Source organism: Pristis pectinata, chromosome 44 (genome assembly GCF_009764475.1).
Source record: "Pristis pectinata isolate sPriPec2 chromosome 44, sPriPec2.1.pri, whole genome shotgun sequence".
Taxonomy (NCBI): domain Eukaryota; kingdom Metazoa; phylum Chordata; class Chondrichthyes; order Rhinopristiformes; family Pristidae; genus Pristis; species Pristis pectinata.
This window is the reverse complement of record NC_067447.1, coordinates 1,553,277-1,580,995: the sequence shown is the minus strand read 5'-3', so window position 1 is coordinate 1,580,995 and position 27,719 is coordinate 1,553,277. Positions and strand designations below refer to the sequence as shown.

General features: G+C 44.9%; 2 protein-coding genes across 4 annotated transcripts in view; one reads left to right on the top strand and one right to left on the bottom strand.

Annotated features, from left to right (window-relative positions):
* LOC127566681 (NACHT, LRR and PYD domains-containing protein 14-like) overlaps window positions 1-160 on the bottom strand; it is a 31,167-nt gene extending 31,007 nt beyond the window's left edge. For both annotated transcript variants that reach the window (XM_052009226.1, XM_052009227.1), the window contains exon 1: window positions 54-160. The gene's annotated coding sequence lies outside the window, so the exon portion shown is untranslated. The remainder of the gene's footprint in view (window positions 1-53) is intronic.
* Window positions 103-27,693, top strand: LOC127566682 (NACHT, LRR and PYD domains-containing protein 3-like). 2 transcript variants are annotated; one of them, XM_052009228.1, is made up of 12 exons: window positions 103-246; window positions 8,129-8,221; window positions 11,042-11,314; window positions 12,160-12,326; window positions 15,771-15,942; window positions 16,045-16,110; window positions 20,958-22,719; window positions 23,759-23,929; window positions 24,085-24,255; window positions 24,411-24,578; window positions 24,735-25,513; window positions 26,279-27,693. In XM_052009228.1, the coding sequence occupies exons 2-11, from the start codon at window positions 8,161-8,163 to the stop codon at window positions 24,820-24,822; spliced, it is 3,099 nt and encodes a 1,032-aa protein (XP_051865188.1). In that variant the 5' UTR covers window positions 103-246; window positions 8,129-8,160; the 3' UTR covers window positions 24,823-25,513; window positions 26,279-27,693. The 2 variants fall into 2 exon arrangements, with proteins under 2 accessions (XP_051865188.1, XP_051865189.1); XM_052009229.1 differs by lacking the exon at window positions 103-246 and adding an exon at window positions 570-703.
* The last annotated feature ends 26 nt before the right edge of the window (window positions 27,694-27,719 follow it).

The following is a 27,719-nucleotide window of genomic DNA, read 5'->3' as shown; positions in this document are numbered from 1 at the left end:
CTGGTCCATCTGAAAATAAACTGACTGTGACTTTGCAGCTTTAACTTTCTTACCACGAACTGCCTGCAGCGTGGGACGGGCCGGATGTACGATCACTTCCTTCCTTCTTCGCCGTTTTTCTTACTGACATCAGATGAAGCGAGTCGACGACAAATAGACTGCGGACAGAGACGGGCTCCGGCTCCCGGTGTGGGGAGGTGAGGAAGAGGGTTCTTGGGATGGGCGTGAAGACGACGTTCCCCTTGGGTGAGTATTTCCGGACTCATCAATATGGAAGGAGCGGGGATAAATCTAATTACTTTAATCCAATTTACTGACGCCGAAGGGCAGGAGTTATCAACGGTTGGCTAACACGACAGCCGGAAAAGGTTTAACACGACGGAAGATATTTACATCCAGCTTGGATCCGGACTGGGCTGGGGATCTAACCCAAGACTCTGGGGCAGCTGCCCGAACTGATGCAATCGACGATAGGGGGAGGGGCGGGAGATTTGGAGAGGTCCGGGACACATGGACTCGCCCTCCTGCTTCTCGTCTCTTCCATACAACCCGCCCATCACCCCCGTCAATCAGCGAGCAGAGCAGCCTCCTGCATTCCGCTCTCGCGTTCTGATTCATCTGACGTCTGATGCGCGCTGCCACAGCGAGCTGAGGCGGTTGAACTGTTCGCGCACGTCAACGGAGGGTCCGTGAGCTCCCATAGGTGAGCGGAGATGCCAATCAGCAAGCTAATCCAATCGCGCCTCCTGATACCTCTGTCAAGTGGGTGGCTGTGAAAAGTGAGAAGGGAATGGTTCACGGCCAACGCTGCAGTGAAGGCAAGGCTAGCAGGAGTAGGGAAACCTGGCTGATGGAGGATCTGGTCAGGAGAAAGGAGGTTTGTGTCAGCGGTAGGCGCCTGGGAACAAGCGAATCCCTTGAGTACGAGGGAGGTAGGAGGGCAGAGAACGGCCATGAGATATCCCGGGGGATAAGGTAAAGAAGGATCATAAGAGATTCTACACATATTTTCAGAGCAAAAGGATAAATAGGGAGAGAATGTCCACTTAAGGATCAAAGAGACGGCCTCTGTGTCTCGCCAGTGACACTGAGCTGTTTTGAAACAGTGACAAACAGGACTGCCGACAGTTGGGTGGTAGACGTTGTCCCCGTGGACTTCAGTAAAGCGTTTGACGAAGTGCCCCATGGTGGTCTGGTCCCGAAGGTCACATCACGTGATATCCAGTGCAAGCTCGCCAAGTGAACACATCATTGGCTTCATAGGGCAGACAGAATCAGTTTCCCAGTGTAGAAAAGTAGGGTACTTGAGGGCATGGTTTTAAGGTGAGAGGGGAAAAAGTTAAACTACATATGCGGGGTTAGATGTTTTACACAAAGAGCATATACACCGAAGATACGAAGACGTGTTTTGACAGACAGGTGAACAGGCAGATTTTCGTGCGGTACAGAAATACATATCTGGTTTTATAAATTTAAAAATAATTTGAATTCAAAATAATTACGCTGTGAATTCTGTATCAGGGATGGGATGGGGATTGAGTTCGTGAACGTGGGTGCGGTGGTAGATCGTGTCAGGGCAGGTACGGCTGAAAAACTAAAATACGTACGTGCCGATAATCTGAAAAAAAAGCGAGGAAATGGTGGAAACCGGCTGGGCAGTGTGTGTGTGTGTGTGTGTGTGTGTGTGTGTGTGTGTGTGTGTGTGTGTGTGTGTGTGTGTGTGTGTGTGGAGAGAGGAGCAGAGTCACTGGTTCAGGTCTGAGACCCCGCGGCTGGAAACAACTCCGTTTCTGTGCTTTATTTCAGATTTTCAGCATCTGCAGCTTTGTTGAAAATTTCTTTGCGGGACATTGGAATTGCCCTTACATGGATAGACATGGGGCTGAATTTTCAGGGTTCATCTTTGTCAGACTGAAGCTGAGGGACATGCGATGTTCAATTTGTTATTTCTGATTTCTTTCTTTTTCAATCTTTTTATTAGTTTTCAAATTAATACAGATTAATATATCAATGTTTATACATGTATAACAAAGAGATCAAGAGATCAATCATGACATGGATAATCATAAAGAACAATAGAGTATAAAAAAATCTGTGGATCCAACGATCTGTTAGTGAATGAATATAATATAAAAGAAAAAGATTTATTATAAAATATAAAAAAAGAAAAATATCCCCAAAACAATAAGAAAAATTGTAAACAATATATCAAACCAAACTAAGCTAAAGCAAAAAAATACAGAAAAACTCCAACAAAACAGAAAAAAAACGAACTAAAATTTCTCAATAGAAACAGACCAATAATATATCATCAACTCCGTTCCTCTAAAGTGAAGGGTTATTATAAGGGGATCTACATCATGTGAAAATATTGAATAAATGGACTCCAAACTTCCTCAAATTTCAGCGAAGGATCAACAGTACCACTCCTAATTTTTTCCACGTTTAAACATGATATAGTTTGAGAGAACCATTGAAAAGTAGTCGGGGGTATTGGATCCTTCCATTTAAGCAAAATGGATCGTTTGGCCATTAATGTAACAAAGGCAATCATACGGTTAACGGAAGCAGATAAATGGCCAGACTCTATCCTTGGTAAACCAAAAATTGCAGTGATAACATGAGGTTGTAAATCAATCTTCAATACATTTGAAATAATATTAAAAATATCTTTCCAATATTTTTCCAAAAGAGGACAGGACCAAAACATATGTGTCAAAGAAGACATATTCGATTTACATCTGTCACGTATAGGATTTATATGTTGATAAGAACGAGCTAGCTTATCTTTTGACATATGGGTCATGTGAACTACCTGAAACTGTATCAAAAAATGTCTGGCGCACATTGAAGATGTATTAACTAAATGAAGAATGTTCTTCCAAGTCTCAGTAGGTAAAGATGTCTGGAGTTCACTTTCCCATTCATTATTAATTTTGTCCGGTGGTTCTGAACGAATTTTCATAATTAAATCATAAATTATTGCTATCAAGCTCTTCTGGCAAGGATGAAAACCAATTTTTTTTCCGTAATTTCAGTTTTGTAAGGTGTCGGAAAAGAGGGTATAGTAGCTTTTAAAAAATTTCTAATTTGCAAATATCGAAAAAAGTGTGATCTTGGTCAATTGTATTTGTTAGACAATTGTTCAAATGATGAAAAACAGTTATCAGTAAATAAATCACGAAAACATACTATTCCCTTCCTTACCCATATGGAAAAAGCTGAGTCAACTTGGGATGGATGAAAGAAAACATTAGATTGAATGGGACTTGATAGATTAAATTTATTCAATCCAGAAAAATTATGGAAGTGTAACCATAATCGTATTGTATGTTTAACAATTGGGTTAATCATATGTTTACTTAATTTGGTAAGTGCAAAAGGGAGTGAAAGGAGCTAGAAACTGATGAAAATTCAAGTACTGATTGGGATTCAAGGTGTACCCATTTGGGGCGTTGAATCACATCTGAATCTTATATCCAAAAAATTAAATATCTAACATTGATTGCCCAATAATATAATCTAAAGTTAGGCAAGGCCATACTACCATCCTTTTTTAGTTTTTGTAAATATTTCCGACTTAGCCTTGGGCTTTTATTCTGTCAAATGTATGAAAGAATTTTAGAATCAATAGTATCAAAAAAAGATTTCGGAACGAAAGTTGGAATCGCTTGAAATAAATATAAAACTTTTTCTAAAATATTCATCTTAAAAGCATTAATTCGGCCTATCAAATATAAAGATAGTGGGGACCATTTAGTAAATAATTGTTTAACATTGTCAATTAAAGGCAGTAGATTAGCCTTAAATAAGTCCTTGTCTCTTAGTAATTTTAACACCTAAATACATAAAATAGTCAGTTACCAATCTAAAAGGTAATTGGCTATGAATTGGGATTTGCATATTTAATGGAAAACGTTCACTCTTATTAAAATTTAATCTATAGCCAGAAAAAAACACTAAACTGATCTATTAGTGATAGTACTGCGGGGATAGATTCCTCCGGATTAGAAATATAAAGTAACTGGTCATCTGCGTAAAGAGATATCTTATGAATCTTCTGTCCACGAGTGATACCACATATATTTGAAGAATCCCGAACTGCAATAGCCAAAGGTTCTAAAGCAATATCAAATAACAAAGGGATTAACGGGCAGCCTTGTCTAGTACCTCGAAGAGCCTAAACAAAGGAGATCATTGATTATTAGTAAGTATTGTAGCCATAGGTGCATAATAAATCATTTTAATAACAGATATAAATTTAGGATTAAAATTGAATTTTTGAAGTGTACTGAATAGATATTCCCATTCGACTCTGTCAAACACCTTTTCAGCATCTAGTGAAACAACACGTGCTGTAATGTGGGATGAAGGGGTATATATAATATTCATTATTCTCCCAATGTTAAAATGTAGATAACAATCCTGAATAATTCCTGTCTGGTCTTCAGAGATAACTTGTGAAAGAAACTTTCCCAATCTAAAGGCCAATATAATGGTAAATATTTTGGAATCTATATTTAATAAATAAATAGGTCCATAAGATGCACAATCAGTGGGATCTTTATCCTTTTTAAGAATTAAAGAAATAGTTGCTTCATAGAAAGATTGTGTTAGTTTACCCACTGATAGGGCATCTTCAAAACTTTTGGCTAACCAGGGACAAGAATATCAGAAAAGGATTTTAAAAAATCAGCTGTGTATCCGTCAGGGGCGGGTGCTTTATCCGAATTCATTGAAAATATTATTTTCTTTATTTCTTCCTCCGAAGTGGGAGGATCTAATATAGAGCGTTCATTTAAAGATAATTGGGGAATCTTCAAATCTCTTAAAAATTCACGTATTAAAGTAGGATCTTCAGGAGATTCTTATTGGTATAAAGAAGAAGAAAATTCTTGAAAGGATTTGTTAATTTAAACTTGATCTATCGTGTAGGTACCATCTGGCTTACGAATTTTATTAATCTGACTTTTAGATATAGTAGCTTTCAATTGGTTGGCCAATAATTTACCCGATTTGTCACCGTGTATATAAAATTGACTTTTGTTTTTAAGTAGTAGATTTTCAATTGAAGATGTTAATAATAAACTATGTTGTAATTGCAGTTCTGTTCTCTTTTTAAAAAGCTCCAGACTAGGAGTAACAGAATATGTTTTATCGATTTCTTTAATCTTGTCAGCCAATGTACGTATTTCGTTATTAGTTCGTTTTTTTTCAATCCAGCGGAATATAAAATAATTTGACCACCGATGTATGCTTTAAACATATCCCATATTATCCCACTGGAGATTTCTTGAGTAAAATTAGTTGAAAGGAAAAATGAAATCTGTACTTTAATAAATTGGACGTATTCTAAGTCTTGTTATAGCGAAGGGTTAAATCGTCATTGTCTGACATCAAATGATAGATCTGGTAATTTAATTGATAATCTCAATGGTGCATTATCAGAAATGGCAATTGCATCGTATTTGCAGTCCGTCGTAAGTAGAGCTAATCTGGCATCAATAAAAAAATAATCAATCCTCGAGTAATTATGATAGACATGAGAAAAGAATGAAGATTCTTTATCAAATGGGTGTAGAAATCTCCAAATAACTAATATTCCGTATTCAACTAAAAAGTAATTAATAAAGACAGCGGATTTGTTTGGAAATGCAGGACTTGACACAGATCTATCCATCGAAGGGTTTAGACAGCAGTTAAACTTTCCACCCATAATCACAGTGTATTCATTTAAATTAGGAAATAATGCAAACAAATGTTTAAAAAATTCAGGGTGATCTACATTGGGTGCATAAACATTAACCATAACAGCTTGTTTATTATGAAGTAGACCAGTAATTAATACAAATCTACCATTTGGATCTGATATTGTCTCATGATGAACAAACGAAATTGAGGAGTCCATAAAAATAGAAACTCCTTTCATCTTTGCTTGTGAATTTGAACAGAACTGTTGACCCTTCCAAAATCTAAAAAATCGTTGATTATCTTTCTTCCTGGTCTGAGTCTCCTGAACAAAAATGATCTGAGCATTTAATCTATCAAAAACTTTAAAGATCTTCTTGCCCTTAAGCAAATAGTTTAAGCCGTTAACGGTCCATGAAATAAAATCAATAGTTTTATCCATTTTAACAGATTAAAAAACATATGGTATGTAATGGGTTAATCTTGGTATATACGTATCTTACCAATAGGAAGAAGTAAAACAGTTCAAGGAGGAAACGGATATGACGACATTTTAGGAAAATTTGTAGTTTAACCCAGAAGAAAAAAAAAACCTAGAAACCCAACAGCCCGAAAACTGGCCAATAGACATACAGAAAGCTACCCTCTAATTGAATTAACCCCAATTCTATTGGTGGCCGTCGTCCAAATTAACAAATATATAAACCACTCATGTTTAGACTAAGAATGAAAAAGATAACCCAAACAGAGATATCGAAATAACAACACAGTTATGGGGTTAAAACAGAGCCAAAGGGCATTAACAGTCAACATTTAAAGAATACAGTTTAAGAATTACTTCAGAAAGAAAGCAAAAGATCAGTCATTTGGTTAAATTCTTAATTATAATAAAAACAAAATATTAAAAATATTAAAAGAAGAAAAAAGAGAGGTTTAAATCTAAATATTAATTAGATAATAAAGCGAATAAGTAGTAAATCAAAGGAAAAACACTGTATCTCTTCCGCATTTCTTAGCTTTTAAAATTAACAGCTAGTTCAAAAGAAACTGATCGGCCTCTTGAACAGATTTCAACCATTTACAAGATTTATCAGGTAGTGTAATTCTGAGCCTTGCTGGGTATAATAATACAGGATGGTAATTGCTTTGATAGAGACGAGCCATAATTGGCTTGTAGGTGAGCCTTTATTTCATAACTTCTGGGGCGTAATCTTCAACTATTCGAAAGTTCCATTGTTTAAATTGAATCATTCCACGACGACGAACAGTAGGAATCAAGAGTTCCTTGATGTTGACAAAATGAAATCTCAAAATTACTGGCCGAGGTTTTTGATCCGGAGCAGGAGTGAATCACAATGCTCTATGAGCTCTGTCCAGAATGGGGTCAGCAGGAAACATCTTGGTGTCAAAAACATCGACCAAAAGTTTAGAAAAGAATTCCGTGGGGTTACCAGTCTCGGTGTCTTCTGGAAAGTTGATGATCCTTAAATTTTTCTCCTGTTGCGTCCTTCAAGGTCAATGATCCTCTGTTGTTGCTTTTCCAGGTTTTCCTTGGTCGTAATTAAAGCTTTTACAAGTGAATGAAGTTTGGCATCTCGCTCTTTACCAGCTCGGTCGAGTTCAGCAATTAGTTGCCTTTGTTTGGCACTCTCCTGGATAAGAGTATTTTTTTTTCTTCAAAGTCCTGTAAAATGGACTTCAATCCGGCAAAGCTCCGGTCGAACTTTCTATTCAGATTAGAAATAGCTTCCAAAATAGGTTGGTCTCCGTTACCTTTACCGTTAGATGACGCTTTCGATCTGGTATTCATCTTAGCAGTTAAAAATCAAGATTAAACTTGTACCAGTATTGTAAAAGACTTATTAAAGAGTAGTAAATAATAGATTGAAAAGCACTTGGACCAAAGCCAAGTTATGACTTAGTCCATCGAACACCACCAACAGACTGTCTATTTCTGCTTTCAGTTATCTTTGGTGAGGGCTTCTCTCCATTGCCCTGGTCACAGCCGCCTGAACTGTCGGGAAATGTCACACAATGTTATTGTTCTCTGATCACTGCCCCTCAGCAGAGAGAGAGAGAGGGAGAGAGGGTAGACAAGGGAGCAGATGTAACACTCAATGCACGGGGAGATGCGGCTTTGAGGATCTGTTGTATGGCATGGGCCTTGCCCCTGAATACAGAAGTGACTAACTCACGGGGCTTAGGTTTGAAGAGCAGCGTTTCCGTGATTCATTTATCACCTCGGGATGTCCGAAATAGTTTGCGTCTGGTTGGCACATTTTACACATCAGCATCAAATTGAAGCTCCTTGATTAATACAGAAAATGCTGTAAACCCTCAGCAGGACGGGAGACGGTGTGTGACCCCATTGGTAAGGCAATGGTTTCCCCCTCGTGTGCATCATTGTTTGATCATCCTTTTGATGTTCGATTTATTGCAGAGCGGCAGAATCTGTGAACACCGGAGACCACCATGGCTGAAGGTGCAGACAGGGGAGCAGATCCAGTGACAACAAAAAGAAAGAAGAAGAAGGGTGGGTGGGAGAATTCTGTAAAATATAAACGTCCTGACATTGGGTCCGGGTCAGGTTCCCGGACGTGCAGCTCACAAAGGAATAAGGGATAGGCTGAGGGGAGAGAGGACAGTTGGAGGGAGCTCTCGGACAGATCTCTGTCAGTGGGAATTTACATGGGCCTTTAGAAAGTGATCGGGGAGCAGGAGGTCACTGGGAATGGAACAGTGTTAATGGACAGGTCTGACACAGTCAATGGGAGCAGCTGCCAAAGGAGGATAAACATTAGAGAAATGGGACGTATTGAAAAGCGAGATTGTAAGAGTTCAGAGTCACCAAGTTCCTGCAAGGATAAGAAGCAAAGGTGGTAAGTTTCAGGAAACTTGGTTAAGAAAGGATATGGAAGGTTTGGTGAGCTAAAAGGAAATGTGTTCAGCGATAAGAAATTGGGGTCGATCGAGTCCTTTGAGCTTCATAGTGGATAGCGGAGAGAACAAAGTAATTTGAAGGGTAATATGGGGACATGAAATGTCCTTCACAAGTGGGATTAATCAGAATCATTCCAAACTTATAACACTGCATTAGAAGCAAAAAGGTAGCTGAGGAAAAGAGTAATCTATGTGTGGAGACAAAATAGAGACTGCAGATGCTGGAAATCTGCAGCAAAGCACACAAAATTCTGGAGGAAATCGGCATGTTAATGGAAATGAGCAGTCGATGTTTCGGGCCGGGAACCTACATCAGGACTGGAAAGGAAGAAGGCAGAATCTAGAATAAAATGGGAGGAGATGTGGAGAGGTAGGATCTGGCAGGTCACAGGTGATTACAGCTGAGGGGGATGATAAGTATGTTGGGGAGGTGGTGAAAGTAAATGGTGTGAGGAGCTGGGATGTGATAGCTGGAATTGGCAAAGGGCCGGACAAGATGGAATCTGTTAGGAGTGGTTAGTGGATCGTGAAATAAAGGGGTGTTATTTTGGGAGCCAGAAGGAGGAAGGAGTGGGTGATGGGCAGATGGTGAGGGCGGATCAAGGGACAGAGAATTGGTGGATGGGTCACAGGAATGAGGTAAAACAAAAAGGGGGTGGACAACAGAGGTTGGGCGAAATCTATTGATGTGAAGTTGAGGCTGAATCGAGGTTAAGCGAAGTTGGAGAAATCGATGCTGAGGCGGTCAGGTTGGAGACGACGCAGACGTAAGGTGAGGTGTTGCGACTCCAACCTGAGTTTGGCCTCAGGCAGGCAGTGGAGGAGGTCGTGGGAAACATTGTTAGTGAGGGAATGAGAAGCGGAATTAAAACGGCTGGTCAGCGGGAGATCCCGGCTGTTGCGGCGTGCAGAGCGAAGGTGCACGACCAAGCGGTCCCTCAATCTGCACGGGTCTTACCGATGCAAAGGAGGCAGCACAGGGAGCGGCGAATGCAAAACTGACACACTCGGATTCCCAGGTGAAGAGCTGCCTCACCTGGAAGGACTGTCCAGGGCCCTGAATGATAGTGAGGGAGGAGGTGAAGGGGCAGGTGTAACACTTTGCACGGTTGCAGGGATAAGTTCTCGGAGGGGATCCTCCGGTGGGTAGAAACGTGAGGACAAAGGAGCCCCGGAGAGCGCGATCCCTGCGCAAAGCAGACAGGGGGAGGGGAATATATGCCCTTTCTGGAATCCCGTTGGAGATGGAGGGAGTTGAGGAGAATGATATGTTGGATGCAGAGGCACTGTCGGGGAACTCTTTCCCTGTTATGACGTTGTGGGGGAGGTGTAGATAGGGCGAGAGCAGACGTGGAGGACATGCGGGTGAAGGCTGCATTGATAGTCGTGAAGGGAAGTCCTGTTTACTGAAAAAAAGAGGACATCTCGGATATCCTGGAATGGAAAGTCTCATCATGAGAACAGATGCGGTGGAGGCGGAGAAACTGAGAGAAGGGAATAGTATCCTTGCAAATTACAGGCTGGGAAGAGGTGCAGTCAAAGTGACTGTGGGAGTCAGTGGGTTTGCAAAAGACGTCCGTTGTTAATCTATCTCTGGAGATGGAGACAAAGAGATCCAGATAGGGAGAGGGAGGTGTCAGAGATTGACCAAGTGAAGTTGTGAGCGCGGTAGAAGTTGGAGGCAAAGTTGATGAAATTGACGACCTGAGCATGGATACAGGAAGCAGCGCCAATGTAGTCAGCAATGTAGCGGATAAGGAGTTGTGGAGTGTTACTTATGTCGGCTCAGAACATGGACTGTTCCACATAGCCGGCGGAAAGGGAGGCACAGCTGGGGCCCATTCGAGTGCCCATGGCTATACCTTTGGTCTGGATAAAGTAGGAGGAGCTGAAAGAGAAGTTGTGGTGAGAACCATTTGGCCCTACGGAGGAGTGTGGGGGTGCAGGGGAACTGGTTATCTGTTGTCAAGAAAGGAGCATAATCTATGTGTGGAAGTGGGGAATGAGTGTGGTCCTGGGTGAATACTCGTGGTGGGTGTTCACCAGCTTGAAGGATGTGGAGGCTGCAGGGTTAAGGGAGGGATATTCTGATATTCTGGATGATCCCAGAGAGATGTGCTGCGTCTGCAGCTTTGGAACAGAAGTCTTCAATTCATCAGTGTATACACCTGCCATGTGCAGTTTAATCGGTAGGGTGATGTCTGTCCTGTTGTGTTCTCTGTGCGTGGAGGTGTCTGGTCACCCACCATCGATATGATCACCCTGCAGGTGACCCAGATGATATTCACCAACTTTGCCCCTCCAGAATCTGCTCACTCAGTGATTTGGCTCATGTTGCGGACACCCATTCTGCTTCTGTGTTTTGTTCAGTTCCAAATTACACTGCTGTAACCTGCAATTCATGATCTTTCAGGTGGCACGTTCACTTGGGTGCAGAATGTTTTCAAGCGGTTTTTCCCAGGGAAAGGTGATGAACTTACAAGCTGCTTAAGTTCAGACCAACGTCCCGTTGAGAGCGTTGTCCCTGTGGAGTGTGATCTGTCTGCAGTGAGAAGGGAACAAAGTCAGTCGGGAGGAAGTCCAGAGAGGGACGGTGATGAGGTCCCTCAAGCTGACCCACGTGAAGCGATTCATTCCCTTCGAGGCTCATTAAACAAGGAACTGTCAAGCTTCGACCAGGTGACAGGTGAGCGAAATGGCAAAGAAGTGGGGCCGATGGGGTCTGTGTAGGGGTGGGGGAGAGTGAAGCGGCAGTGGGTAGGTGTGGGGAATGTAGTAACTGATCTGTGTGGGGTTGGACAGAGTGAGGTAGGCAGTGGGTGGGTGTGGGGAATGTATTTGACCTGTGCAGGGGTGGCGGAGATTGAAGGGGTCAGAAGATTGGTTAGGGAATGTAGTGTCGCTCTGAATCTTTTTGGTTGAGTCTATCGCTGAGGTTGGAATCGATCCCTTGACACGGTGCTTGTGAACGTGGGCCTTCGGGTGAAGAGACTCCCACAGTGCTGTTGGATGGGTTTTAACACCCGTGATCAACAGCGGAAATCTGTGTAACATTGGGGTGTGACGTGCAGGTAGTGGGGACTTCCCATCCACATTCTACCCATGTCGTTCCAGGATTGGGGTGCTCTCTGAGTTGTCTGGTTGAGTAACTGCGGTGTGTTTGAGGTGAGAGGGGAAATGTTTGAAGGGAACCTGAGGGGTAAATGTTTCACACACAACGGAGTTAGTGCCTGTAATGAGCTTCCAGAGGAAGTGGTGGAGGCAGGCACAGTCACAATATGTAACAGACATGTGGACACTAATCAAGGTAGATAGGGATTAGAGCTGGCAAGTGTGGTCGTAGACAGCCGTGTTTGTCAGCATAGACCAGGTGGGCTGAAGGTCCTGTTTCTATGCTGTATAGCTCGATGACCCTGTGGAACCCACACATTTCACGGGTTGTGCTTCGAGTCTGGGGCGTTGTTTGTGTTTGGGGCCAGAGCCCACGGCACTCTTTGGGATGATGTTCAGTTTTTCTCTTCCTATTTACAGATCCAAAGTCCTCACTGTCTGAGCTCCTGACACAGTGGGACAATTCCCAACTGTTCCAGCTGGGAAAATTCTACCAGGATAGACTGACAGAGGCGATTGAAGAACGGGTTGAAGGTCTCAGCCAACTGTTGAGATACGAGGGACATTTCAGCGGACCTGAACATGAGGTGAGTGCCATGGGTAATACAGCACAGAAACAGGCCCTTCGGCCCAACTCGCCCATGCTGACCAAGGTGTCCACCTAAGTAAGTCTCATTTGCCCGTGTTTGACCCAGATCCGTCCAAACCTTTCCTACTCCGCCTGTCTTTTCAGTGTTTTTATTGTATCTGCCGCAACTACTTTCGTTGGCAGTATCGGAATTAATTCAGAAGGGCTGTTTCCCGACAAGTCCATATCTGACATGTGGAGGGTGTTTAGATTACGTGGGTATGGACATGACCTGGATGAAAATGTGGATGGGTGGGTTGTTAAGTTCGCAGAAGATACAAAGATTGGTGGTGTGGTGGATTTAGTGGAGGATTGCCAAAGGTTACAGCAGGATGTAGATCAGTTGCAGATATTGGCAGAGAAACGGACAACGCAGTTTAATTCTGCCAAGTGTGAGGTGTTGCACTTTCGGCGATGAAATGTAAAGGGATTGTACCCTGTCAATAGGAAGATCCTTAAGTGTAGACGTGCAGAAGGACACTGGGGTCGAAGTCCACAGCTTCAGAAAAGGGGCTGCACAGGTTGACCGGGTGGCAAAGAAAGCCTGTGAAATGCTTTCCTTTATTATTCGAGGCACTGAATTCAGGTGTTTGTATATTATGTTGCAGCTTTATAAAACCCTGGTTAGGATGCATCTGAAGTTCTGTATAAATTTCTGGTCCCCCCATAAAAGGAAAGATGTGGAGGTTTTTAAGACGTGCAGAAGACTTTCACCAGGAAGCTGCCTGGATTAGAGGGCATGTGCTATAAGGAGAGATTGGAAAAAGATCGGTTATATTCTGGAGCGGAGGAGACCTCACAGAAATCTCAGAGGCACAGATAGAGGGTACATCCGGTATCTTTTTCCCAGGGTTCAAATGTCTTGTATCAGAGGGCATGCATTTAAGGTGAGAGAGGGTGAGTTCAAAGGAGATGTGCGGGGCAAGTTTTTTATGCACAACGGTAAGTGTCTGGAATGCGCTGTCAGGGGTGTTGGCGGTGATAAATGTGACAGATGTGTTGAGAAGGCTCTTAGATGGGCACATGGATGTACAGGAAATGGAGGGATATGAACATGGTGTAGTCAGAAGGCTTTAGTTTAGTTTGGCATTTAATCACTGATTTAATTAGTTGGGTACAACACTGTGGTCCGAAATGTCGGTTCCTGTGCTGTATTGTTCTATGTCAATCCCGTTAGCCTTGCCCTTCACCCCAACAGCAACATGATAACCTCACTTCTGGAACCCTCCTCCTTGCTAGATGGCCCTTTATCTGATACCAGCTTCTCCCAATCAACATTCCCAAGTTCCTCTTCAATGCCTTCAAAATTAGCCTTGCCCCCATTTAGAACTATAACTTGTGCACCATCCTATATTTTTCCATCAATGTTTGAAAACAAAACAGCATTATGGTCACTGGCCCCAAAATGCTCCCTCACTGACGCAGCAGCCACTTGCCCAGCCTTATTTCCCGAGGGAATATTGGGTGTTACCCCGCTCCAGTAGGACCATCCATATATTGATTGAGAAAACATTCTTGTTCACATTTAACAAATTCCGCCCTATCTAATCCTTCAGGACAACAGCAGTCCTGTTTTTCCTGCACCTATCTGCGATATCTCTGCATATTTCCTCCTCAAAATCCCACTAGCTACCGAACGGCCTGCAGTATCATTCCATCAGAGATCACCTTTCTTATTTCTTAAGTTCTGCACCGGAGAGCCTCATTCGACGTTTTCCTCAGAATATCCTCTCTAAAGGCCTCTTGTGATATGTTCTCCCGAATCAAGATCTCAACGCCATTTCCCGTCTTACCTCTCATGCCTGTAGTATCTGCAGCACTCAGCTGCCATTTCTTCCCATCCTCTCAATCATGTTTCTGCAATAGTTATATCACTGCAATCCCACGTACCCGTCCATGCCTTGTGTTCATCAGTTTCATCTGTCAGGCTTCTTGTTCTCTGTCCTGCTTGCTTTAACGTATCTTCTCTTCACATTTTCGTCTGTTAAGTGACTACTTTGGAACCCACACCCCGCCTGACCAGTTCCAATCCTCGCGAGTAGCTCGAGTAAATCACCAAGATATTGGTCCCCCTCCCGTTGAGTTGCAACCCATCCCACTTGTACAGGTCACCTCTGCCCAGAAGATATCCCTATAGCCAAGAACCTGAATCCCACCCACTTGCACCAGCTCTTCCGCCACACATCTGCATTATCTGTCCTCTCATTGCCACCCTCTCATTAGAGTGTGGTACTGGGAGTAATCCAGAGATCACAATCCTTGAAGTACTGCTTTTTTTCCTTATGACGAATTCCCTGTATTCTCTCTGCAGGACCTATTCCTCGCTTCCGTTTTTGTCATTGCTACCAATGTGCCGAACGACCTCTGGCTGCTCACAGTCTCCATTTAGAATGTTCTACAACTGGCCGGAGATCTCCTTGACCCCGGAACTCATAAGGCTCCATCCCACCCTGGAGCCTTGTTCACAGCCTATCTGTTCCCCTACCTACCGGGTTTCCCATCACTGCAGCTCTGCCAGTCTCCATCTTGCCCTGCTGAAAATGAGAGGCCGTTGTTGTGCTACTGGCTGGGGCTGCTGCTTTCGCCTGGAAGCCATTATGCCAACAGTGTCCAAAACGGTATCCCTGTTACTGAGGGAAAGGGCCATAGTGGAATCCTGCGCTCCCTGCCATTCTTTCCTGCTAGTGACCCAACTACCTGTGGCCTGTGTCATTGGAGTGACCACCTCACTAACGCTCCTGTCTGTGATGTTCTCAGCTTGTTGGATGCTCCTCATCGTGGTCAGTCAGGAGCTGCAGGTGGATACACTTCTGCAGGTACAGTCACCCGGGACACCCTGATCTCCCACATCCTGCAGGGGGAGCATGCGATTGCCCTGAATGCTATCTCTGAACCACTAGGGCTACAGAGGAAAGTAAAAGAGCTGACCTATCTTACCTGACACCCCATCCCACCAGCAGATATCAACAACTGTGTGTGGGTGTGTATAAAGATTAAAAGATCCCCTTTAAAATTCCTGCCTCACCTTAAGCTTCAGTCATCTCACCGTGCTGGACGACCTTGCTTCCAGCCTTTTGTGGTGTTATTTTGGGTTTGTGTAGCTGTGTTTTGCAGTCAGATGTGAGATCAAAGTTACGCACTGAAGGTCAGGGGAACTCATCACTTTGAGGCCATTGCAGAGCATCAGTGATTCCTCACTCTGCTGCCACAATCCTCTGATTTGTAAACATCCATGTAGTTTTTCCCTGAGAATGACTGAATCCTTAGATTTAACAGGTGGGTGAAGACACAGCCCAATGACGGTTTTGCGTGCAGAAAAGCACTGGGACCTCCCATCACTGAGCAGGTATTTTCTTGTGTCTCTTAACCCACCCCTTAAAATATTCATTATTTTCCATTGCAGAAAGTCACTGAGCTCGTGGGGAATGGAAACCGGACAGAAGGTTCCAAACTCTTCCTCAGTCTGGTGACGGGAAAAGGCTCCGCAACTCGGAGGGTGATGTGGGAATCCTTTGTAAAAATGAGGAAGGAGTTACCAAAGTTGGGCAGAATACTGAAAGAAATCCAGGATCTCGGTACGGTAAAACAACACACTGAACTCAACATCATCTTGAAACACTCTAAAATTAACAGTATTAGTCAGTTCTTGTTTCATGAAACCTTGTTAATTTGAACAGGTCCTGATCCACATCAACACATGAACATCGCCCAAGGTTCATCTGAATTACCCGCTGAACTGAAAGGTGAGAGAGGAATGCAATCTTAAACCCATTTCCTTCTCAGAATCGATGTTTGACAGAAGCCATTTATTCAGAGATAGGTAGAATCTATGATTAAAAAGTCATTGGCAGAGTAACAGCATATACTGTCTTGGAATTTTCCGTTAACCATCAGCTGATCTGTGCAATCAACGTACAATTGACACAGTTCCTGACAAACCATGAAATAATGCAGTGTAATATTTCAACCTTGTACTTTGGCCTTAACAACCTACAGTGACCTGGTACACCGTGAGATTCCTTTGCACATGGGGCAGAGCTCCATATGCTGTGAAACCCCGCACATCCCTGGCAGGGTGCTGACACAACGTCGAACCCCACACACCCCTGGTAGGGTCCTGACGTGCTGTGAAATCCCCTTTTGTCTGCTGGTGATGTTTTGTGCTCACTCATTGCGCTTGTATTTTCATTTCCTGCATGAAGACTCATAGAGCAAGACAGCACGGATGCAAGACCTTCATCCCAACGAGTCCAGACTGACAGTGGTGCCCGCCCAGCATGACTCACCACCGCCCCCCCGCACTCCATGAACCTATCCAAGTGCTTCTTAAATGATACTATTGTACCTGCCTCATCCATTTCCTCTGGCAGCTCGTTCCATATATTCACCACACGCTGTGTGAAAAACTTGCCCCTCAGGTCCATTCTTAATTCCTTCCCTTTCATTCTAAACATATGCCCCCTTGCTTTGGACTCCGCTACCCTGAGGAAAATACTGTACCCTTCCATCTTATCTTTGCCTCTCTTAATTTTAAACATTTCTATAGGGTCGCCCCTCATTCTCCTACCGTTCCAGGAATAAAAAGACCCAGCCTGGCCGACATACCCCGAAAATACAGACTCTGTAGTCCAGATAACCTCCTCATAAATCTCTTCTGCACTCTTTCCAGCTTAACCACGTCTTTTATATAGCAGGACGACCAGAACTGGTCACACTCCTCCAAGTGCTGATTTTACAACTGCAACATCATGTTCCAACTCCGATACTCAATGCCCTGACTGATGAAGGCCAGCGTTCTAATTGCCTTTTGGACCACCCTGTCTACCTGTGACACCGCTTTCAATGAACTATGCAGAGTACCCCTAAGCCCCTCCATTCCAATACACTCCTTGGTGCCCTACCGTTCATAGTATAAGTCCTACGCTGGTATGACTTTCCAAAATGCATCACCTATCTGTACTGAAATCCATTCCCCCACCCCCCGGCCCCTTCCCGAATTTATCAAGCCCCAGCGCCTGTAATCGACGACAACCTTCTTCGTTTATCAACAACAGCTCCTAATTTTGGGTCATCCTCAAACTTACTGATCGACCAAGCCTTGTGCATTCGTATACAAATCATTGATATAAATGAAGAACGATTCAGATCCCACACCACCCCCCCCCCCCCGCCTAATCTACGATATCCGTCTTCACTGCCAACAACACTCCCCAATTTCGTGTTATCCACAAACTGGCTCATCAAGCCTTGTACATTCGCATCAACACTCCTGTTCATCCGTCGTTCTTTTCATTCTGCGTGATCCAGCCTTTGATATACCGTGACATCCAGTTTTCCTTGCACATTCTGTCCTTGTCATTCACCATTGGCAGAACTCATTGGCCCTGAACCATATTCGTTTCACTTTTGGATGACGCCTTCTTCATGACAACTTTAGCTGCTCCCACACTTCTTTCACCTTGTCTTAAATGACAATCGGCCTTCCCCTGATTTAGGACGTCAACATTTGGACCATCCTTCTCTCTTTCCATAACTGCCTTGAAACTGAGACCGATGGTATTTGTCTCCAGAATGCTCTCCCACGGACACGGCACTATTTGCCCAAATTAACCCAAGCTTAGGTCCAGCACTGCACCTTCTGCACTCCGACTATCTACATACCGTCTGTAAAAGTTCTTCTAAAAACTTTAAAAATTCCACCCCCTGTCTGCCTCTCAAACTGAGGTGATCGCTGTTAAAATCGAGAAAGTCAAAAGTCATTTTAGATTCAAAGTTGATTGTATATCCTGTTTATAAATGGTATTAATAGGCAGGAGTTGGTGAATATATCTGGGGAGATATGAGGAAATTGAAGGTGTGGAACTGTTATGATTCCAATTTCAGAAACGAAATATAACAGGTATGGTTGGGGTCTGTAAAAGACTGTCTTTTCATATTCTGTCCCTCTGTCCAGTATCCCAGATAAGGCCATGCTCCGGCTACAGCAGTAAAGGGAAGTCTGAGATGAGGTGGGGAGTTTTAAGGAGGGGTATGTCCGATTTTCGATTCTCGGAAGCTGTAAGGCGCGGTTTCCAGTGCAGCTCTGGAAGTGCGGGAGGAGCTGAACGGCCTAAGGAGCACAGGGACCATGAAGGGTGTCGGGGTGGAGCAGGTTACTGAGATGGGGAGGTGCCGATGACTTGTGGTTTTCTGTTCAGGAGTTAGAATTGTTCAGTCTAGACATCGCTGGAGTGGTGACCAAAGTAGAGACAAGTGTGGAGTTCTTGGTGGACGGGGCTTGTTGAGAGTTGAGGGACGGCGATCAGTTTCAGACAAGCTCCAGGTGATGAAGCAGCACTGTCCATCTCGAGGGACAAGGAGGAACTGGTGATTTAAGCCCCAGGGACAAGGCCAGAGGGAGATGTTATGCTGAAGGTAGAAGTGTCCAGGTCTGTGATGGGGATAATATGGTGACGGTCGCACAGATAAGGCCCACAGGGAGCAGCCAGTAGAAAAGATCTATGAAAAGATTTCCCTTTCCCACTGCACTGAAGACCAATGTAACCAAATCGTGAAAGGGGAGAGGAGGAGAAGGAGTGTCTGGTGTTGTATCATGTGAGGGTGGTTGTTGCTTCCGGTCTTGGAGAGATTACCTTGGGCACTCTGTGCAGAGGGGGAGGGGCAGTGATATGGTCCCAGTGAAACCCCGTCCGTTCACTCAGTGCGGTGGGAGAGGGGCAGTGATACAGTCCCAGTGGAAATGCCATCCATTCAGAGACGCTCTTTCGCACTTCCATAGAACCATAGAACCACACAGCAGAAACAGGCCCTTCGGCCCACCATGTTGTGCCGTCCATCAAACCACCCTCACACTATCTAACCCTTTCCTCCCGCATATCCCCCCATCTCACATTCCTCCATGTGCCTATCCAACAAACTCTTGAACCTGTCCAATGTATCTGCCTCCACCACCACCCCAGGCAGTACATTCCATGCACTAACTACTCTCTTGGTGAAAAACCTCCCCCTGACATCTCCCCTGAACCTCCCACCCATAACCTTAAAGCCATGCCCTCTTGTCTTGAGCATTGGTGCCCTGGAGGGAGGCGCTGACTGTCTACTCTATCTATTCCTCTCAATATTTTATATACCTCTATCATCTCTCCTCTCATCCTCCTCCTTTGCACTATTCAGCCCTAGCACATTAAGCCTCTCATATTCCATACGCTCTAATCCAGGAAGCATCCTGGTAAATCTCCTCTGCACCCTCTCCAACGCCTCCACATCCTTCCTATAATGCGACGAACCGAACTGAACACAGTACTCTAAATGTGGTCTAACTACAGTTTTGTAAAGCTGCATCATCACCTCGCGGCTCTCAAATTCAATCCCACGATTTATGAAAGCGAACATCACATAGGCCTTCTTAACTGCTCTATCCACCTGTGAGGCAACTTTAAGTGAACTGTGAATATGAACCCCCAGATCCCTCTGCTCCTCCACACTGCCAAGTACCTTGTCAATTACCTTGTTCTCTGCCCTGGAGTTTGTACTTCCAATGTGTACCACCTCACACTTCTCCGGATTGAACTCCATATGTCACTTGTCAGCCCAGCTCTGCATCCTATCAATATCCCTCTGTAAGCTTCGACAGCCCTCTACACCATCCACGACACCGCCGATCTTAGTGTCGTCCGCAAACTTACTAACCCAGCCTTCCACCCCCTCATCTAAGTCATCTATTAATATCACAAAAATTAGGGGTCCCAGAACCGATCCCTGCGGGACACCACTAGTCACTGCCCTCCACCACAACCCTCTGCTTTCTACAGGCAAGCCAATTCCTAATCCACACAGCCAAGCTTCCCTGGATCCCTTGGCCCATGACCTTCTGAAGAAGCCTACCATGAGGAACCTTATCAAATGCAACCTTATCAATCTGTGTAGAACGACACCTGTAATCTGTCCAAAGGCTGTCTCTCTCGTTGTCTCTTTCTGTCCCCACCTCTCCTTCTCTCCCCTGAAGCTACCTGTTGAGTATTTACAACGCTCTGATTTTATTTTGAAGCAACAATAGCTGGATATCTGTGAATCACAGAACTGTTCCCTCGACATCTCCCTATACCACATCGACACAGGGGTTTTCAAAGTTTGCACTATACGAAAAATGATAGCTGTGGTAGTCGTAGTACAGTCGATGTCCAGTACAGGACATCAGGAGCAGTTAAACTGCCAGTGAAACGTTCACCTTCACAGAACAGTTAATATGGGAATATGAGGATCTCATGTTTGTCTAAGCCATGGTGATGTCAACTCTACAGTCTCATGTCTAGTACAGTCGATGTCCAGTACAGGACATCAGGAGCAGTTAAACTGCCAGTGAAACGTTCACCTTCACAGAACAGTTAATATGGGAATATGAGGATCTCATGTTTGTCTAAGCCATGGTGATGTCAACTCTACAGTCTCTAAACCAAGTTGACCTTTCTGCACCAACATCCATCAGTAAATTCAATTAATTCCAGTAAATTGCAGTAATTATTTTAAACTTAAATACTGAGTTCTAAGTTGAGACATCTGACATTTTGACGTCTCATTTTTCCCATGGAAGATGTTCAACAGAAACACAAGGAGATCCTGCGGGCACAGACTGAAACCCTGAGAGTGAACACCATCCTGATGAGGGAAAAGGTGAAGGTTTTCCAGCTGGTTGATCGATACGCTGAGCTCACGGTCATTTCCACTGTTCGAGGTAGGAGACTTGTGGAACATGAGCTGCTGGCAAGAGGCCGGGACCACGAAAGGTGGAGAGAGGAACATCTCAGGGGAGAGCTGGAAAAAATCCGGACTGATCAATTGTTCGGGAGCAGCTTTTCCCGCAGCAAATCCAAATCTGGTAGTTCGGCAGTAGTGACCGGAGTGGCTGGGATCGGGAAAACAACAATGGTGGAAAAGATCGTTTCTGACTGGGCCACGGGCAAAATATACCAACAATTTCAATTTGTCTTCAGATTCAAGTTCCGTGATTTAAACACGATTAATTGTACAATAAACCTGTGGAACCTTGTGATATTATTTTATCCTTACTTGGGGAAGGTTCTGGAAAGGTTGTGGAAGATCCCAGAGCGGTTGCTGTTTACATTCGATGGTTTGGATGAATTCAAGGACAGAATCGATTTCGCTGACAGTCGGAGAGACACAGAACCTCAGCACATGTGCACTGATCCTGAATTCCGGTGTAAGGTGTCTGATATTGTGTACAGTTTAATCCAGCACAAGCTGCTCCCGGGGTGTTCAGTGCTGGTGACCACCCGCCCCACTGCGTTACATTTATTGGAAAAGGCGGAGATCAGTGTCTGTGCTGAAATCCTGGGATTTGTTGGTGAGGAACGGAAGGAATATTTCAACAGGTTTTTTGAAGGTCAGGCGGTGGCAGCAGCTGTTTTCAAACACGTGGAGGAGAACGAGATCCTGTACACCATGAGTTACAACCCCTCCTACTGCTGTGTCCTCGGTCTGGCACTGGGACCCTTCTTCACACAAAGTCAAAGGGACCCGCAGCGAGTTCCCAAGACCATCACCCAACTCTATTCCTACTATATTTACAACATCCTGAAAAACCACAGCCGTGAGATTGAAAGCCCCCGTGATGTGTTACTGAGGGTTGGTCAGATGGCCTTCACAGGAGTTTCCGAGAGGAAGATTGTGTTTACAGATGGAGATTTGATCGAGTACAATCTGCAACCTTCCCAGTTCCTGTCCGGGTTCCTGATGGAACTTTTGGAGAGAGAGGATTGTGCCCGGAGCGTGGTGTACACATTCCCACACCTCACCATTCAAGAGTTTGTCGCCGCACTCGCACAGTTCCTGACTCCAGATCCCGGGGATATCCTGAAACTACTCACAGATGCCCACAGTAAGGAAGATGGGCGATTTGAAATATTTCTCCGTTTTGTTGCCGGCCTTTCCTCCCCAGGGTCAGCTCGGGTGCTGGAGGATTTTCTGGGTCCATTTTCTCATCAAACAACCTGCGGAGTGATTGACTGGGTGAAGGAGGAGGTGAAACGTCAGATTGGAAACACAGAGAGTGAAGATGGTGAATGGACCGAGATGGAGGCTCAGAAAAGCAGGCTCCTCCACATATTGCACTACCTATTTGAGTCTCAAAACCCTGGACTGGCTCAGGCGACACTGGGATCTGTGGAAACACTTTCATTCCGTACATTACGGCTGACCCCGATTGACTGCGCGGTCCTGTCTAACGTCATTAGGCTCTGTGAGACAATAAAACTTCTCGATCTGTCTGGCTGCTACATTCAATCTGAAGGACTCGAGCGGCTGGGACCCGGGCTCCACAAGTGCCAGGGGTTGAGGTAACTGTAAATTTATATATGGCTCTGAACTGTAAAACTGATCCATTTTGTTGTTTCAATGCGAAGGAAAAGGAAGAGTTTGGATAAAACTCTCGAAAAGCAGATTGTGAAGAATTGTGACAAATAATCAGAGGATCGGTCAGTAATCCCCAGGAACGGGAGGGATGAGTAGTTCCTTGTAAAGGGATGTTGGAGACTTCAACAGATCAGTGAATAAAGGCCATTGGTTTAATTGTAATAAATCACATGAATGGCTGTGTTTTTCACTGGCTGTGACATGTCCATTGAACATTTTCCCTCCCACTGTTACTGACACCCAGACCGACAGAACAGTCGGTGTGTCGGAGCTTCCCACCCACCCCAGGGAGGGACAGAAGAAGGTCACCGGACTGCCAATGTGGAAGGGAGATAAATGTCACTGTGGGACCGTCCTCATCCCTTGTGGTTTTCCTCGCCTCACCCTTCCCCTCCTCCTGTGGGATCTTCACACCCCTAACCTCTCCTGTGGGGCTCCATTGTCACTCACGCCTCCGAGGGGCCTCTATTTACCCCTCTCCTTCCTCCTGAGGAGCCTGATCCCTTCCTGGAGGAACCTCCTCTCCCCGGCGATCTATATCCAACCCACCCAATCCCTGCCCCCACTTTGGGAGCTAAGCAGTGAGGGTCATTGACAGTGCTGGGAAATCTGATCAGTAATTTCCTGCACGGTTCAGTGTCTCCTGAATGATCCAAGTGAGAGAAATTCTTTAAGATCCACAGTGTGAATCGTCTTGTTCCTCAGTTTGTTTGAGTTAAGACTTGGTAAAAATGATCTGCGATAATTGGGGGTGAAACTATTCTCTGCGGCTCCACGGGAACCGGAATGTAAATACAGAGACTGCGGTAAGTCCCAGACTGTGAGAGATTGTGTTTACAGTCACTGGGTGTCTGACACTGAACATTAATGTGTTTAGTAATTGTGTTCCTGATAAACGTTGGGGATTTTCACCGTCTCGTGTCTCTCTGTGTCCCTCACCCTCACTCTATCTCTCATCTACAGGCTGGAGGGGATCAGTATCACAGATTCTGGTGCTGAGGATCTCACCTCCGCTCTCAGTACAAACAGCTCACTGACGGAGCTCGACTTGGGTTATAATGAACTGGAAGATTCGGGAGTGAAGCTGGTGTCTGCTGTTCTGATGGACCTGGAGTGGAAAATACAGAAACTGCAGTAAGTCCCATACTGTGAGAGATTGTGTTTACAATCACTGGGTGTCTGACACTGAACATTAATGTGGTCAGTAATTGTGTTACTGATAAATCCTGGGGATTTGACCCGTCTCCTGTCTCTCTGTGTCCCTCATCCTCGCTTTCTCTCATCTCCAGGCTGGGGAATAACAGTCTCATAGATTCTGGTGCCGAGGATCTCTCCTCCGTTCGCAGTACAATCCGATCTCTGACGGAGCTGGACATGGGATATAATGAACTGGGAGATTCAGGAGTGAAACTGATGTCTCAGGCTCTCAGGGACCCGGAGTGTAAAATACAGAGCCTGTGGTAAGTTCTAGACTGTGAGAGATTGAGCTTATAGTCACTGGGTGTCTGACCCTGATCATTCATGTGGTCAGTAATTGTGTTACTGATAAACCCTGGAGATTTGCATCGTCTCCTGTCTCCCTACGTCCCTCACTCTCACTCTTTCTCATCTCCAGGCTGGGGTCTGTTGGTCTCACAGATTCTGGTATCGAGGATATCATCTCCGCTCTCAGCACAAACCGCTCTCTGACGGAACTGGACCTGAGTTATAACTCGCTCACAGACAGATCTATCCCCGCTCTCCGCCACCTCATCCTGACCCTCCCGAGTCTGGAGCAGATTGAGTGAGTACTTGTGTTAATCTTTCATGTAAACAAAATCAGTGGATCCACGGGCTTTTCCGGTGCCATTTGTGTGTGAGTGTTGTAGAAACATGAGCCCCAGTCCCCAGTCACTGACACTGATGTGTAATCTGTTTATTCCCTCTCTATTCTTCACAGGCTGCGGGGGAATGAATTCAGTCGGACCGGGGATAAGGAATTGCGATCTCTGCAGGAGCCCAGACCCGAACTGACAATGATCCTGTGAACACCTGAATGAAGAAGCGTCACAGCCCGTGGGCTGCGAATAATTTTGGCCGAGTTCCCGCCCTCCCCTTTAAACGTCCGTACTCCGAGTTTGAACAGCAACGGTTCCCAGCTCGACTGAGGGCGGTGTGACGTCGGATGGTCATTCACAGCGCTGGGAAATCTGATCAGTAATTTCCTGTACGGTTTAATGTCTCCTGAATGATCCGAGTGAGAGACTCAGACCCACGTACCCACGGAGTATTGTTACGAACCAGCAACAAAAGAAACACACTGAGTCATGATTCAGTGTTTAAAACTACTTTATTAATATCTACTTATGATAATAAGAAAAATGAAAGTAAAAATGTTAGAATGTTAGAAGCAAAAATGTTAAACCTTGAACATTAACCCCAAAACTAAGTTCTTCGTGTGTGTGTGGCAAAGTCCCAAACTCCAATTCCAGGAATGGAGTTTGCTGAAGTTCAGTTCAGCGAGCCATAAGGTGAAACATGAGCAAAGGCTCCTTAAACAACGACCGTTGTCTGAAGATAAGACGTAGATGTAGAGAGAACATGGAGAATAATTACGGAATCCAAGTGTTCCACGATGGAACCCAGACGACACTCCAGTGTTTACTCGGTAGTGACTTCCTCACCCCGAAAAGCATCAGAATCGTGGACATCCACACAAATACCTGTTTCCTTCTTCAGGTCAGCAACAAAGTGAACTCCACCGGATTACTCCCAATTTCCATACGTGGATTGCAGTGACAGACACAGTTATTGTTTCTCATCCATCGATAGAGAAAACTAGCAAGCTGGTGTTTCTCTCTCCCTTCTCTCTCTCTCTCTCTCTCTCTCTCTCTCTCTCTCTCTCTCTCTCTCTCTCTCTCTCTCTCTCTCTCTCTCTCTCCCCTCTCTCTCTTTCTCTCTGACTGACTTCGACTGACTTCAACAACGTCATTACGTCCTTTTACTTTGGTTGACGTAAGCACGCCACACACACACACACACACACACACAAACACACACACATACACACACACTACTAACTCTATCTTACAGGGACATTCACCGAGTCCTCTCAATGCGGGCTAACTCTTAAGCTTTAAGAGTAGATTGGATAGATACATGGACGGGAGAGGTCTGGAGGGTTATGGACTGGGTGCAGGTAAATGGGACCAGAGGAATAAAGTTTCGGCACAGACTAGTAGGGCCGAATCGCCTGTTTCCCTGTGCTGTAGAGTTCTATGGTTCTAAGAAGTGCTCAGCGGGTCGGGCAGCACCGGTGGGGAGAGAATCCGTTGACGTTTCAGGTCGATGACGTTTCGTGAAATCTGTCCATTGCACCGAGACCACGTCGATTCATTTGGTTGAAACTGAATGGCGAAGGGCATCTCCTTGCTTTATTAATTAAGTTAAATTGGCTGATGTACCCTTGTCAGCGATTTCAAATGTTGCTTTGTTTAATTTCAGATGATTTTGGAGGGCTTGGAGAGAATTTTGGGGACCCTGCCGACGACGTTTGGGCCACCCTCGGGTGTGCTAACTCTCTCCGCTCGGCTACAACCGGCATTGCAGCGGACGACGGCTCCCGACCAACGGCTGCAGAAAGAGGGGCTTCAACGGGAGGCGGTCGGTGAGATCGGAAGCCTGGTCTAGTCTGCCATCTGCCAGTCAAACTAATGGAACATTTTTCCCTCTCGCATCGTGCCCAGTGGTGCAGTGCAGTCGGGTGATTCTGGAAATCGACAGTCAGAGATATCCAGACATCAGCATTCACCTCATTGCGGACATTCTCCATTGACTCCTCGATCAACTGAGAAATCTGGACTGTGCAATAAGTTGTTATAACAGAGTGGAAAATTTATTGGACGTGTCTGTACGCAACCGTTCCACTTTCCCTGTAAAATAACCCCGCACCTCAAAGTAACCCAAGAACAAGATTGGTGCTGAACTGAATTTCTCCCCAATGGGCACAATGGACCCTCTGCCACATGGAGTCTGTCTGCGGGTTGGTTTCACAGCTCAGAAGGGCTTTCCATGCATCACTCGTGGAAGGCCTGTATGGAAGTTTGGGCAGGGCTCCCGCTCCTGCCGGGTGTGCGCGAACCGCCACGGGCTGACAGCGAAGTACGGCCTGAACATGTGCCGCCAGTGCTTTCGGTAGTACGCCAAGGACATCGGTTCGTCAAGTTGGACTAAATTACGAATGGAGCAGAACTGTAGTGAGAAAAGGAACTCTCCATGGCATGTTCAGCTGTGATCATCTGACAGAAGCAAACTTTTTGTAATGTTCCAATTTTGTAAATAAAATTGACTTGTCATTAGTGCTGGAAAAAAAAAGTCCTGAATGGAATGTAACGTAGATTATTGACGGCGGAGCTCCGAGGAGTGTTTGTTCTCAGAGTCAATATGTCACAACACCGATACAGAAGCTGGGAGACGTTTCCCCATTTGGAAAGTAGCGTTGCCTTGTTAATCATTTCATTTCTCACTGACGCGCATCCTAATGTGCTGTGGAACACAGATCTCCTGGACCCGGGAAAGAACGGAGAAGTCCAACACCGTTCAAGAGAAATTGCGACGGACGCAGGCGATCTGAACAAGCTGGCCCCAGTTACATTTCATTCTTGACAAAGAAGTTCAATCAGAGTCGATATTCAGCAACTCAGAGGGAGAAGCAGTTGTACAGAAAATGGGTGAATAAAGTGAGTCCCTGACGAATTAGGAATCGGTCTCGGAGGGGAGTTAGGGCCCTTAGCTGAAAAGGACTTGTTTTAGGAACTGCAAGATGATTGGTTCTCCCGAAGTACAGAGTGAGATTGAGGAAGTGATGTCCCCATGCGAATGTAACATTCATGTATTGTAAATAAATGTAAATAAGCTAACACGTTAATGTGGCATTTGTTAAAAT

Excerpts from the sequence above, each read along its gene's own strand:
- LOC127566682 (XM_052009228.1), top strand. The coding sequence starts at position 8,161 with ATGGCTGAAGGTGCAGACAGGGGAGCAGATCCAGTGACAACAAAAAGA. Across the intron at positions 11,315-12,159 it reads AAGCTTCGACCAGGTGACAG|ATCCAAAGTCCTCACTGTCT; the intron begins GTGAGCGAAATG and ends TCCTATTTACAG. Across the intron at positions 12,327-15,770 it reads TCAGCGGACCTGAACATGAG|AAAGTCACTGAGCTCGTGGG; the intron begins GTGAGTGCCATG and ends TTTCCATTGCAG.